We start from the raw sequence: 15,949 nt of genomic DNA on the forward strand, positions 1-15,949 counted from the left end.
AAAGTCCAGAAGACTGTTGTGTTTCTTAAGACATATTAATGTTTTATGGTGTGACAACAATATAGTTTAGGAAAAGTTAGGCTTAGGCACCAAAAACAATCAGTTTGGGTTAGAGAAAGAGCATTTCTTCAGACTTTTGGCCCGTCAGACCAATGGGATGGCACCTCTTAGGTGGAATACAGTTTCTTTTTTGTCTGTTTTAATTGTTTTTAGTGTTTATATTTTCTTCTTTTTTGAAGAGAAGTAAAAAGTACAGTTCTCAGCAATATGGATCAGAGATTTGTGGCTGTTTTAATTGTTTAAAAGTGCCTTCATCCTTATTATTCATAGCTATATTTCATATACAGTGCCTACAGTGTCACAAATAGGCTTGGAGCAGATTTTTTGCAGAGCAGACGGTAAACTGGCTTTTTTTGCACACTTTAAGATGTTCTTTGCGAATCATCTGCAACATCTATTTTCTTTATTCTGGGAGGATTTTATTTGCGGCGACAGCATCATTATCAACAAACTAGACAATGTCTGCACAAGATGTTTTATTTTCGGGGACTAAAGCAGACTTTAGACTTGGAACCACTAATTGGGAACAGTGTGTTTTGCATTTGGAGGGTTTCTTTGCTTTGTGTTGATGAGTGGATGTTGCTGCAGTGAGAGGAGGTAAAACAAAAAAGTGTAAAGAAACACTTTATTGGTGTGAAAAGGTCCTTAGAAACCCCCCGAAACACTCTCCCCCGGGACGGATAAAAGCTCTCGGGTCAAAGCCGTATTTCTCATGCTGAAAGTGTTCCACGTCGGAGCCGGGCGGCCACTTTCATTACCACTCAAGTGTTTTGCCAATATGGCAGCTTTAAGCCTGCACATCAAACATGCAGATTGAGTCAGAAAAGACGGAATAATATTATTACAAGTGTGTGTTGAAATGACAACACAGGGTCGAAAAGGAGATTTACATGTTCCAACACGTGTTTGAAGATAATTATTGATGGCGTTCTCATGACTTATGAATCATTTTGTCTATAAAATGTCAGAAAAACTGTTAATAAGCACAAATATCGCTCCAAAACCCAAAAAAGAAAATTGACTTTGCACTTCCATGTGACGGGACGAGACCACAGTCACTGGAGGTAAAGGGGAACTCCACTGGTTTAACAAGCCAAAGTCAAGTGATGATGAGCGCTACACGAGCTGTGAAAACACTGTGTAATGTCTTCTGTGGGAGTTTTATCCACTCTGAGAAAACTCTCACAGCATCACTTCAGTAAAGTTGTTCTGGGCTTCCAGATGGATGATTTTGCTACAAACTGGTAGGAAGACTCTGGGAATGATGGCCGCTCCATCGGCTCCCAAAAAAGAATCAAATTGACCACAAAATGACCAACAATTATCAAAAAAAGGACACAAAATGACCAAAAAATTACATAAAATTAAGCAAAAAAGGACTCAAATTGACCACAAAATGACAAAAAATGACCACAAAAAGACACAAATTGACCAAAAAAGACACAAAACGACCAAAAAAAGACACAAAATGACAAAAAAAAGACATAAAATGACCAAAAAAGGAAACAAAATGACTAAAAGAGACAAATTGACCAAAAAAGACACAAAATGACCAAAAAAAGACACAAAATGACCAAAAAAGACACAAAGTGACTAAAAAAAACACACACAAAATGACCAAAAAAAGACATTAAATGACCAAAAAGACTAAACCACATGAACACTTTAACACAGTGGAGACAGAGCTGACTTCCAAAATGATTTGGCGACCCCCAGAAATCATCTTGCGACCCCAATTGGGGTCCCGACCCCAAGGTTGAGAATAGCTGCTCTACACGACAACAACACACACCATTTTTAAAAGCCAGCGAAGCGGTGTTCCCAACTTAGCCACTTTGTTGCTAAATTTAGCGACTTTTCAGACCCACTTAGTGACTATTTTTCAATAAAGCAACTGGAGACAAATCCAACGACTCCATCTTACTTCTTACTTCTTAACGAGCCGGCCTCCGGGTCGCCGTTAGCTACAGTTAGTAGTCAAAACATGGTTCAAAAACAATTTCTGTAACTATAAACTCTGATTCTGAACTCTACATTCTGTTCAGTACAAGTCCACCTCACAGAGCTGCCACTACTTCTGTAAATCTGTCTTTCGTATCGTACTAGAATCGTACTAAAACTAAAAACCTGCATATGAGACTGAGTCTGCATCCAATCAGAAGAGTTCCTCCTCTCTCTCTCAGCAGCTGCTGCATGAAGCATTATGCTAATAGGAACAGCCGTACAATATAAAGTAACCTCCCACAGGACGGATGCAGTAGCAACAGGAAGGGAGGGAGGCCCCATTAACAAATAATATCTGACCGCTGATCAATGTAAAAATAGCCACGCTATAAACATCAATTTATGCATGTAAGTCAGCAAGTATTTGTCATTGTATCTACATCTGGAGCTCCTACACACACACACACACACACACACATTTCCCTGGACGAGGTGTGGTCAGTGTGATTAAATAGTGGTTGGGGATGTTGTTTGTTTTCCAAAGAAAACACTCAGTGCTTGCTCTCAGCTGTTATTTTTAAGACTTGCGGTTAAACGTCCACCCGGGCCCTAACTATTTCAATTTTCACCTAGTGAAAAAAAGCCCACCTAGAAATAGTTGAACAGAGATCTGGACTTGCAGCCATGTATAATATTTGTTTAAAGCTTTGCTCCAGACCTCAGAAAGAAAAAAAAAAAAAAAAGCTCTGTGAATTGCTTTTCATGAAATACGCTCTAAGACTGTCATCAGTGAACTGTCACAAACAATATGAGAACTCTTCAGTGACAAAGAGATGAATTAATATGTTGAAAGTCAGAAACACAGCTTGTGTTCCTTATAAAGACGAAAGAGAAGAAAGAAACATGGAGGTTGAACAGCTGGCTCCGTCCCGTAGAGCAGCGGTGTCAAACTCAAATACACAGTGGGCCAAAATGTAAAACTTGGACAAAGTCGCGGGCCAACAATTTATAAAAAAAAGACTAAATATCTCAAAATATTAACATAGAATCTTAAGATATTGATTTAGTATTTTAAAATAATTACATAGTATTTTAAAATAACAATTTATAATCCCCAAACAATGACAGTATCTTAAAATAATGACCAATGCCCCAAAATAATGACTTAGTTTATCAAAAAAATGACTAAATATCTCAAAATATTAACATAGAATCTTAACGTAATGACTTAGAATCTTAAAATATTGACCAATATCTAAAAAATAATGATGTAGTATTTAAAAAATAATTACTGTGTCTTCAAAAAAATGACTAAATATCTCAAAATATTAACATAGAATCTTAAGATATTGATTTAGTATTTTAAAATAACGATTTATAATCCCCAAACAATGACAGTATCTTAAAATAATGACCAATGCCCCAAAATAATGACTTAGTTTACCAAAAGAATTGACAAAATATCTCAAAATATTAACATAGAATCTTAACGTAATGACTTAGAATCTTAAAATATCTAAAAAATAATGTAGTATTTAAAAAATAATGACTGTGTCTTCAAAAAAATGACTAAATATCTCAAAATATTAACATAGAATCTTAAGATATTGATTTAGCATTTTAAAATAATTACATAGTATTTTAAAATAACGATCTATAATCCCCAAACAATGACAGTATCTTAAAATAATGACCAATGCCCCAAAATAATGACTTAGTTTATCAAAAAAATGACTAAATATCTCAAAATATTAACATAGAATCTTAAGATATTGATTTAGTATTTTAAAATAATTACATAGTATTTTAAAATAACGATTTATAATCCCCAAACAATGACAGTATCTTAAAATAATGACCAATGCCCCAAAATAATGACTTAGTTTATCAAAAAAATGACTAAATATCTCAAAATATTAACATAGAATCTTAACGTAATGACTTAGAATCTTAAAATATTGACCAATATCTAAAAAATAATGATGTAGTATTTAAAAAATAATGACTGTGTCTTCAAAAAAAATTACTAAATATCTCAAAATATTGACTTAGTATCTCAAAATAATGACTTTGTGTCAGAAAATAATAAAAGTATTTGTGGCTGTGTTTGTATAAGCCAGGGGTGTCAAACTCAAATACACAGTGGGCCAAAATTTAAAACTTGGACAAAGTCGCGGGCCAACATTGATATTTATTGAAAAAATTGACCTAAACAAGTTCAAACGAAATGGAACAAGCAAAGCTTGATATAACTTAATATTGCAAACATGCAAAATCGAATATCAAATAAAACAAACAAACACATCAATGGCATTCATTTCTTAACCCACATGAACCCACGGTGACACCCGTGTAACAAACACTTTAAATCTTCTTGAACAGGGGTCTGAAACTCAAATTATCTGGGGGCTGCTAGAGGCAGTATCAAAATGACCAAAATTACAAAAAAAACACAGAAAAAACTAAATTACTTAAAAAAGACACACAATTACTAAAAAAAGACACAAAATTACTGGAAAAAAACACTAAATTACTTTAAAAAAACACTAAATTACTTAAAAAAAGACACAAAAAAGACACAAAATCACCAAAAAAGACACAAAATGAGAAGACAGAATAACCAAAAAAAACCCACAGAAGACATAAAAATGACAAAAAAAGACACAAAATGACACAAAAAGACACAAATGACCAAAAAAGACACAAAATGACTTACAAAGACACGAAAATGATTCAAAAATGCACAAAATAGCCCAAGACTCCATAGAGTTAATGAGTTAAGGTGAAGCATAAAGCTGAATATGGGAGATTCTAGAAAATTGAAAGTGTTTGTTACACGGGTGTCACCATAGGTTCTTATGGGTTAAATAAAATTTAAATAAAAACCGTATGTCCCTTTATTTTATATGCGGCCTTCTTTAAATTTAAATTTAACAGTAATCTTTTTCCACAGGCTAAAAATAAATGTAAGAATAAAATAACAATAATAAACCAAATGACTAATAATAATATCCTTCAATGAATGTGCAGCCATTCAAGTCTTGGACTAGCAAGAAAAAGTGAATAAAGACAACTTTAATTGTTGCTCAGTTTGCTCCACACTGATCTACTGTGTTCAAGCCAAAACACCAGCAGAGCATTCTGGGATTTGTAGTATTATTTGCGCTGTATAATACCGGCGGGCCAGCTCTGGTTGGCATTTGGTATTTCCTCGCGGGCCAAATATAATTATACTGCGGGCCAAATATAATTATACACTGTAAAAAATGTCTGTAGATTTTACGGTGAAAAACTGCTAAACCATGACAGTAAAAGACCGTAAAATGATAAATAGTTTAATTCAGTTTCGGTAACAATGAAACACTATAAATGTATATATCAGCCCAAACAGTATTTTTACAGTTAAAATAAATAAATAAATAAATACATTACTCCACTGTAAAATACACTGGCAATATACTGTAGGCTAATATATAAGCCATCACTGTAATTTTTGCTTTTATTTTTTGTAAAAAATACTTGTTCTTACTGTTGTTTTAAACGCCATATATCTAACAAAAATATACTGTAATAAATGTTTAATTTATGCGGTATTAATAAAGTATTTTCTTGCCAATTGTATGGCAAAACAGCATTTCTTTTAATGGAAAAACGTTTTATTTATATGGTAAAATATGGAATAAAATGGCAATCTTAAACATGAAATCAACAGTGCTAATATCATTTTACCGTAATATTAGAACAAGTTGCACCGCATTTATTACGGTAAAGTTCTGGCAACCACAGCTGCCGGTTTTTTACCGTAAAAACTACATTTTTTTACAGTGTACTGCGGGCCAAATTTGGCCCACGGGCCAGAGTTTGACACCTCTGCCGTAGGGTCACAAAGCCAGGGTCATTTCGTGGTCAATTTGTGTCTTTTTTGGTCATTTTGTTTTGTTTTTTGGTCATTTTCTGTCTTTTCTGCTCATTTTTTCTGTCTTTTTTGATCATTTTGTGTCATTTTTGGTCATTTTGTGTCTTTTTTTGGTCATTTTGTGTCTTTTTTTTGGTAATTTGCTGTCTTTTTTGGTAATTTGCTGTCTTTTTTTGATCATTTTGTGTCTTTTTTTGATCATTTTGTGGACAATTTGTGTCTTTTTTGGTCATTTTGTTTCCTTTTTTGGTCATTTTCTGTCTTTTCTGCTCATTTTCTGTCTTTTTTGATCATTTTGTGTCATTTTTGGTCATTTTGTGTCTTTTTTTTGTAATTTGCTGTCTTTTTTGGTAATTTTCTGTCTTTTTTTGATCATTTTATGTCTTTTTTTGATCATTTTGTGGACAATTTGTGTCTTTTTTGGTCATTTTGTTTCCTTTTTTGGTCATTTTCTGTCTTTTCTGGTCATTTTCTGTCTTTTTTGGTCATTTTGTTTCCTTTTTGGGTGATTTTTGGGTGACAAACAGGGAGGCAAAGAAATGAAAAACTAGAACTCACGTCTGTGTTACAGGATCTGTAGCGCTTCCTCTCTCCCAGGCAGTACTTCCCTCCTCCAGACGGCCTGAGAGACACAGAGAAATGAATAAGTGCGAGAGGAAAAACTGAAAACACATCAAACAAAAAGAGACACAAACACTTCAGAGAAATCCTCTTATAGATGAGTAAGAGGCTGATATTGGCCTATTGTCCAATATGGAAACCTTTTTTTTAGAGAGCATTTAAAACAGCAGTGATGCCTAAATGTCATAGAGCTATTTTATAAAATATATTTATTCTTTATTGGAATGTCCTTCGTTTTCGTCTTTGTCAACATTTTTCATGCATAACGAAGATGGATAAGACAAAGGAAATAAAGGCAAAATTTACTGTGACCTCTTTTAATCTCCCACTCAACAAATACCCCATTACAAAACACTAAAACTAATAAAAACTAGACTAAAACTAGCAAACTCACTCTAAAAACTAATAAAAACTAACTGAATTTGAAAACAAAAGTTCACAATGAAAATTAAAACTAAAACTAATGAAAAATCCCAAAATACACTGTAAAAAAAATCTGTTTAATTTACGGTAAAATACCGGCAGCTGTGGTTGCCAGAACTTCACCGTAAAAATTACAGTGAGTGGATTTTCTATTCTAAATTTAAATGTAAATATCAACAAAAACTATAATTTAGACTGAGTATTCCTGTTATTTTTAGGGTAATTGTGTCATTCATTCACACATCATGGTATTTCTCCATAAATTTTGCATGAAAATGTTAAATTTTTACAGCAAAACTGTGTGTTTCTTCCACTTTATGGCAGAAAAAAGTAAAAGTTTTGTGCTATTCTTTGATTTGATTTTGATTAATTAAAAGTGTCTAATATGGTGATATACAATTTTTTATTTTACGCCCTATTTCTGATGTATTTGACATCATTCCCTTGCTAGGGAATTCACTATTCCAATGAGGGCCCTCACAAAGATAGAAGTACAAGAATGTGTGTGTGTGTGTGTGTGTGTGTGTGTGTGTGAATGATTCATTCATGAAATCCAAGCTGCTCTGAGAGCTCTTAAGTGTGACCTGACATTTAGATTGAGGAGAGAGACTGTAAGCTGCTTCACTACATCTACTACATCAGTGAGAGTCTGTTTCTCTCCTCTTATCATCTCTTCTCACCTCCATCATCCTCCCTTTCCTCCACTTCATTTGCAGAAAAAAAAAGCTGCAGACAGGCTCACTGCAAAAAAGCCAACTTGTATTTTTTGGCCTAAAACAGTGATTCAATTTGGTAAAACTTGGAAATATAAATTATTGACATTTAGGGCAATAATGTAAGTTAGCACAACAAAGGAAGCCAGTTGTCTGCTCAAAAACAAGTTGGTGAGTTGTTGTTACTTATATCTTTAAGTTGGGGTTCACAACAAGGGACAATAGTTCTGATAACTCTTATTTCTTTGTTGGGAAATAAGGGAAAGCGGTGAAATTCGGTCATTAGCGAAAGCTAGCGGCTAACTGACGCTAGCGGCTAACTGATGCTAGCGGCGCTGCTTGTTACAGCTACAAGAGTAGCCATTAGCGTATCAATGCTAACTCAAAATTGTGGTCGCAACATTAGCTGACATTTCATAGCGGCGTTACAATTCAGCACATTGCAGAAGTTAGCAGAAGTAAGGATTAAAAGTTATTACAATGTTAATTTATAAGTTAGTGCAACTTACAGTTGAGTTGACAAAAATCTGAATTCAGAGTTGAGCAAACTCAAAAACAAATCTTAAAATATTTAGTTTAATTGTCCAACTTAAAATTTTATCGCCCCTCCTTCCCTCCTCTCTTTTCTTTTTTTCCTTCTCTCTCTCTCTCAATTCAATTCAATTGGCTTTATTGGCATGACGTAACAATGTATATATTGCCAAAGCAAGCATCAGAAAAAAAGATAACAAGATAAGGAAAGCAATATTTACAATAACTTATTATAATTCTGTTATTCATTTTAAAAGAAAAGAAAAACTAATAACAATAAAAGAAAGCAATATTTACAATTCACATTGAATTACAATCAACATATAATTTATACAATCTAACTGTCCCAGCAAAAAAAGAAGAAAAAATATTTTCTCTCTCTCTCTCGCTCTCTCTCTCTCTCGCTTTCTCCCTCTCTCTCTCTCTCTCTCTCTCTCTCTCGCTCTCTCTCGCTCTCTCTCTTTCTCTCTCGCTCTCTCTCGCTCTCTCTCTCACTCTCTCTCTCGCTTTCTGTCTCGCTTTCTCTCTCTCTCTCTCTCTCTCACTCTCTCTCTCTCTCTCGCTCTCTCTCGCTTTCTCTCTCTCGCTCTCTCGCTCTCTCTCGCTCTCTCTCTCTCGCTCTCTCTCTCTCGCTCTCTCTCACTCTCTCTCTCGCTCGCTCTCGTTCTCTCTCTCGCTCTCTCTTTCTCTCGCTCTCTCTCTCTCTCTCGCTCTCTCTTTCGCTCTCTCTCTCTCTCGCTCTCTCTCTCGCTCTCTCTCACTCTCTCTCTCGCTCGCTCTCGCTCTCTCTCTCGCTCTCTCTCTCTCTCGCTCTCTCTCTCTCTCGCTCTCTCTCTCTCTCGCTCTCTCTCTCGCTCTCTCTCTCTCTCGCTCTCTCTCTCTCTCTCTCTCTCTGACGTAACACCCAGCTTCCAAAACAAAGGAATGCAACAATGGAAGAAGGATTTTTCTTTTTTAATCCCCAAACGTCTACTTGCCAGACAAAGATGTGCTGGACAATAATTTGACTTGTGAGACACGAGAGGCCTGAAAAGCAGAAACTGCACGACACAATAATCTGCAGAAGACAGTGAGCTGTGTTTTTACTGATTGCACATGCTACATCAGACCATCTCAGACAGCATGAGGACATTCTTCTGTCCTCAGTTACATTAGCAGATAGTGCTCTCCAGGACAACCTTGAATGAACTCTCTTCTGGCATTTTTTTATCTGTTTGTTACAGAAGAAATAACAATCTTCCTGTTTGTTACAGCTTCACTTATTGTGGTGTGACCACTGGCTTCTGGAGGCTAATGTCAGCTTAACAACAAGAGATAACAAGAGATAGAAAATATGATTTTTATTTTAGTCTGTATAAATAAATAGAAATCTAACATGTAGTTTGAAGTGGAAATCTCAACAGTTGCCAAATACAAAAGTTTACTCTTGACTCTTGAGTCTGAGCAAATAATAAATATAACCATTTAGGGGTTCTGGGGGCATATTTTAATGACATCTTGTAAAGGAGAATAAAGGTTCTTGTATGTTTTATTTAAGGCATCTTATTTTGACAGTCTTCTTGTAAGTTCTGTGGTGGATTCTCTTAACACACTGTGCTTTTATTTTGAAAGCTGCATGTGTTTAGGGACAGGGAGTAGCTTTTTGTGATTAAAACAACTTTAACCACGACATCAAGAAGTAGGAACGTTGCCAATATCATGATATGCATTTCTTTAACCTTAAAAAAAATATACCGATATTATCGTGAACGATATGGCACACCCCTAGAACACACACACACACACACACACACACACATACATGTCTTTGTGTAGTTGTGAGGACCACCACTTCCCTTAGCCTAACACACACATTTCAGGGTTTACCATCTCTGTTAGGACCTTCCCTGAAATTCATACAGATGATTAATTAAGGTCTTTAGAGGCTATCCTAGCATTTTCTTTGTGAGGACTGGAAAAAATGTCCTCACAACTACAAATGTCCTCACAATGTTGGTATTCTGCCATGGGTTGGTCCTCACAACTATATGAAGACAAACACACACATACACACACATACATACATGTCTTTAATAGTTGTGAGGACCACCACTTCCCCTAGCCCAACACACACATTTCAGGGTTTACCATCTCTGTTAGGACCTTCCCTGAAATTCATACAGATGATTAATTAAGGCCTTTAGAGCATGGGTCTCAAACTCGCGGCCCGCGGGCCAATTGCGGCCCTCGTGACGATATTTTGTGGCCCCCACCTTGATATGAAAGTTTAATGTGAGTTTTATATGAATGGCACTTTACAGTGTTGTGTTTGGAAGGTCCCATTCTGTGTCTTTTTGGTAATTTTGTGTCTTTTTAAAAATAATTTTGTGTCTTTTTTGGTAATTCTGTGTACTTTTGGTCAATTTGTGTCTTTTTTTAAGTAATTTAGAGTTTTTTCAGTAATTCTGTGTCTTTTTCTGTAATTTTGTGTCTTTTTTGGTCATTTTGTGTCTTTTTGAGTAATTTTGTGTTTTTTCAGTCATTTTGTGTCTTTTTCTGTACTTTTGTGTCTTTTTTGGTCATGCTTTGTCTTTTTTGGTCATTTTGTGTCTTTATCAGTCATTTTGTGTCTTTCTGTAATTTTGTGTCTTTTTGTGGTCATTTTGTGTCTTTGTGGGTCATTTTATGTCTTTTTTTTAAAGTCATTTTGTGTTTTTGCAGTCATTTTGTGTCTTTTTTGTAATTTTGTGTCTTTTTTTGGTCATTTTGATACTGCCTCCAGTGGCCCCCAGGTAATTTGAGTTTGAGACCCCTGCTTTAGAGGCTATCCTATCATTTTCTTTGAGAGGACTGGAAAAAATGTCCTCACAACTACAAATGTCCTCACAATGTTGGTATTCTGCCATGGGTTGGTCCTCACAACTATATGAAGACACACACACACACACACACACACACACACACACACAAACACACACCTGTAGGCAGGACCTGGATGTGTGTGTTCAGCTTGCTGTGGCTTACTTTGCCTACTTACGCTGGGCTGTCACAGTGCCTCATGGAGGAGGAAACACCGCCCCCACAGGTCCTGCTGCACTCCCCCCACAGGGACCAGGGCCCCCAGCCTCCGTCCTCGCTCTGGGGCCAGGTCCCGAACGCCACGCACTCCCCTTGGTAGCACCACTGACCCGGGAGGAGCAGAGAAACACAGAGAAGGAGAGAGAGAGAAGGGAACTCTGGTTATCATGAATAATTTCTTTACAACAAAAACACTGAGACACATTAACGATTGTTTTGGTTAAGATTCCCAAAAACATTATTACAACACAGAATACTTCAGTGTCACTTTTACAATTTTCCAACAATAAATTCACGTGCATCTGTGCACAGTGAGATGTAGACTATACAACATCTGACTGATGAAGTTTTCCTTCTTCAATAACACATTCTGTCTCACTTTAACAGAAATTATCCCTCGTGGTCGTACACAGTGGTGGAAGAAGTATTCAGATCTCTTACTCCAGTAAAAGTATTAATACCACCCTGGCAAATTACTCCACTACAAGTAAAAGTCCTGCATTCAAAACTTACTGAAGTAAAAGTACAAAAGTATCAGCATCAAAATGTACTTAAAGTATCAAAAGTAAAAGTATTTGTTATGCAGAATGGACCCACTCAGATTGTTTTATATATTCTAAATATATTATAACATTATTTGTATTGATACCTTTACGTTAGCAGTGATTTAATGTTGAAAATATAGAGCTCATTTAACTATATAAAATACTGTTATAAGATTTAATTAAAAAAATGTTAAAAAAAAAAAAAAAAAAGTCTAATCACTTTTAATTGATCATGTTTTTTAGGTTAAATCTGACTTGAAAAGTAACTAAAGCTGTCAGCAAAATGTAGTGGAGTAATAATTACAACATTTGCCTCAAAATGTAGTGGAGTAGAAGTATAAACTTACATAAAATGGAAATACTCAAGTAAAGTACAAGTACCTCAAAATTGTACTTAAGTGCAGTACTTGAGTAAATGTACTTAGTTACTTTCCACCACTGGTCGTACAGTACGGCTCCACCAACAGCTGAAGTTTCATCTACATCCATGCAGTGGTGCAAGAAGTATTCAGATCATTTACTTCAGTAAAAGTACTAATACCACACTGTGAAATGCCTCCACTACAAGTAAAAGTCATGCATTCAAAATGTAGTTAACCCTTTGATGCACAACATGGGTCTAAAGTGACCCGACAGAGTTTTTATGTTTTATATCTTTGCAATAATTCATCATTCAGTATTCCAGGTTTTCCTCAATTAGTTTGTTTTTTATCATCATACATCCTCATTTTTATGTTTTCCTTTATTTATTTTGAATAGAATCCCTTTTTCTGTCACTACTCTTCTAATACACAACATGGGTGAAAAATGAGCCATATCCATTTTTTTAGCTAAGTAGCTTGTTAAGCTAACTTCTTAGCTAACTTCTTGGCTAAGTATTTAGCTAAGTAGCTTGCTAAGCTAACTACTTAGCTAACTTCTTGGCTAAGTTGTTAGCTTAGCAAGCTACTTAGCCCAGTAGTTAGCTATGTAATAATACAAAAACTTTTTTTCTTCATAAATTATAAGAAGCAAAACGAAAATAATGATCTGCCAACTTGTATTTTTTGGCCTAAAACAGTGATTTAAGTTGGTAAAACTTGGAAATATAAATTATTGACATTTAGGGCAATAATGTAAGTTAGCACAACAAAGGAAGCCAGTTGTCTGCTCAAAAACAAGTTGGTGAGTTGTTGTTACTTATATCTTTAAGTTGGGGTTCACAACAAGGGACAATAGTTCTGATAACTCTTATTTCTTTGTTGTTAAATTTTGGTCATAAGCAAAAGCTAGCGGCTAACTGATGCTAGCAGCTAACGAACGCTAGCGGCGCTGCTTGTTACAGCTACAAGAGTAGCCATTAGCGTATCAATGCTAACTCAAAATTGTGGTCGCAACATTAGCTGAAATTTCATAGCAGCGTTACAATCGTGCCAGAGAAATTCAGAGTTGAGCAAAATCAAAAGCAAAACTTAAAATATTTAGTTTAATTGTCCAACTTAAAATTTTACCAAAGTTTGTTGCCTTGAAATTTTGAGTTCACCCAACTTTTCTTTTTTTGCAGTGTGGCGGCTTTACTGTGCACCAAATGAATTTAATGTGAACTAGCCAGAGTCAAAGGGGGCAGGAAGATGGAAGAGATCTAACAGAATCCTACAGGACGTCCAAGAAAAGTTTCTGGAGTGGATACACTAGAGCTGGGCGATATGGCCCTAAAATAATATCACGATATTTCAGGCAATTTTTGCGATAACGATTATTCTTCACGATATTACAAAATACTTAAAAAGATATAGAAAATATGATTTTTTTTTAGTCTGTATAAATAAATAAAAATCTAAAATGTAGTGTGAAGTGCAAATCTCAACAGTTGCCAAATACAAAAAAATTTACTCTTGACTCTTGAGTATGAGAAAATAATAAAAAATAACCATTTAAGGGTTCCGGGGGCATATTTTAATGACATTTGTAAAGGAAAATAAAGGTTCTTGTATGTTTTATTTAAGGCATTTTATTTTGACAGTCTTCCTGTAAGTTCTGGTGTGGATTCTGATAACACACCATGCTCTTATTTTTGAAAGCTGCATGTGTTTAGCGACAGAGGGTAAGTAGCTTTTTGTGATTAAAACAACTTTAACCACTACATCAAGAAGTAGGAACGTTGCCAATATCATGATATGCATTTTTTTAACCATAAAAAAAAAATATACCGATATTATCGTGAACGATACGATATGGCACACCCCTAGGATAGGATACACCAAATAAAACAGAAGGATTGAAGTTAGGAAAAGGAAACAATGGACAGCTGAGATAAAGTCGGAGCTCACCTGCAGGCATAATGTTTGTGTAATGACTCTGAGCGCCCGAGGGGGGAGACAACAGTTTTAGCTTTAATGAGTCCAGAGGACCGTGAGGTGTTTTCAGAGGTAGGTGAGGACAGAAAGCACCATGCCGTGTTTCAGGAGTGTTTTAAGCCTGCTGCTAAGCCGTTCACAGCTCCAGAGGGAGGAGGGGATCAGAGGCAGCCCTTTGTCTCTCCAACTGTGTCAGTAGGTTAAGAACCCGGAGAGGCCGGGACGGTCAAGGTGAGCGCTACGTTGGGCCACTGTCCTCCTTCTCTCACTTACTCATTCACGTCCTGAGACGCTGTCTAAACAAGATTAGCAGTGTGAGAGAGGAGAGGGGTGAGGGGAAACTGACTCACTCAGACTCAGATTGGAGGGAGATAAAGTTCCACACCGGAGAATATATCTGAGTCAGTGGCGGTTCTAGACCAATTTTGCTGTGGGGGCTAAGCGGGGGCTAAGCGGGGGCTAAGCAGGGGCCAGTGTTTAATCAGAGGGGCATATTTAAAAACTGCAAAGATGATATTTAAGCATTCAAAACATTTTATTTTAGGTTATTTAATACACTGTAAAAAAAAATCTGTTTAATTGACGGTAAAATACCGGCAGCTGTGGTTGCCAGAACTTCACCGTAAAAATTACAGTGAGTGGATTTTTTATTCTAAATTTAAATGTAAATATCAGCAAAAACTGTAATTTAGACTGAGTATTCCTGTTATTTTTAGGGTAATTGTGTCATTCATTCACACATCATGGTATTTCTCCATAAATTTTGCATGAAAATGTTATATTTTTACAGCAAAACTGTGTGTTTCTTCCACTTTATGGCAGAAAAAAGTAAAAGTTTTGTGCTATTCTTTGATTTGATTTTGATTAATTAAAAGTGTCTAATATGGTGATATACAATTTTTTATTTTACGCCCTATTTCTGATGTATTTGACAGTGTTTTACTGTTATTTCTACAAAGATTTTTAACAGTGTAATCTCATTTAAGTATATTTGGAAGATACAAATTGATTGATTGATTGAAACAATGAGACTTACCAACAAGAACAGTTCTTTTTGTACGACAATGATATTTCTCATCTTTGAGCACAATTACCTTTATTTTTATTTTGAAAGTGCGGTATAGTCAGAATGATCTTTTTTTTTTTTTTATATACACAAGCTTTTATTGTTTTTATTTAACTACACGATGTGCAAATTTTGGGTTCCTTTTGTGTACAAATTTTTATTTTGTGCGGGCAGTACATTTTACATTTTATTTTATTTATTTTTATACCATTATGTATTTATTGTTTGTGCAGCACTTTGGAAACCTTGTGTTTGCTAAAATTGTGCTATATAAATAAAGGGGATTGGATTGGATTGGATACAATGCGATATTGTTTGAAGAAAAAATAGGTAAGAATTGTTCCATCATTCATCGTTATAAAATGATCATTTCATTATTAATTTGACACAGGGGCCACAGCAGGGGCCAAAGGGCTTCTTCACAGGGCCAGTGGCCCCTGGAGGCCCCTGGTTAGAACCGCCACTGATCTGAGTCCGTCTCAACACAGTAAAACTCTTCTCTGTTGGTCAGTTTCTCTCTCCCTTCTCCTGTTGAAGGGCCTCTCTCCATGACACGCTGGGTGAGAAATGGCTGACATTCATATTCCTTTGAAGCCGACCCCGGCAGGGGCAGACAGGGTATGCCACCGGCTCTCCTAAAGCTGCTCCAAAAGCTGTTCCAAAGCCCCCCAGGCTCAACCTGGGGCCCCCTGTGTTGTCCAGGACCCTGTCCGTGGGCCCCGGTCCTCAAAGGCTCC

General features: G+C 35.9%; 1 protein-coding gene across 1 annotated transcript in view; it reads right to left on the reverse strand.

The window, feature by feature from the left end:
* Positions 1 to 15,949, reverse strand: part of adamts6 (ADAM metallopeptidase with thrombospondin type 1 motif, 6) — a 128,377-nt gene that overhangs the window by 40,936 nt on the left and 71,492 nt on the right. The window contains exons 13-14 of the mRNA XM_059358050.1: positions 11,225 to 11,370; positions 6,479 to 6,542 (exon numbers count right to left, since the gene is read on the reverse strand). Coding sequence (XP_059214033.1) covers positions 6,479 to 6,542; positions 11,225 to 11,370 — 210 coding nt within the window. The remainder of the gene's footprint in view (positions 1 to 6,478; positions 6,543 to 11,224; positions 11,371 to 15,949) is intronic.

This window comes from Centropristis striata, chromosome 19, assembly GCF_030273125.1.
Source record: "Centropristis striata isolate RG_2023a ecotype Rhode Island chromosome 19, C.striata_1.0, whole genome shotgun sequence".
NCBI classification, from domain to species: domain Eukaryota; kingdom Metazoa; phylum Chordata; class Actinopteri; order Perciformes; family Serranidae; genus Centropristis; species Centropristis striata.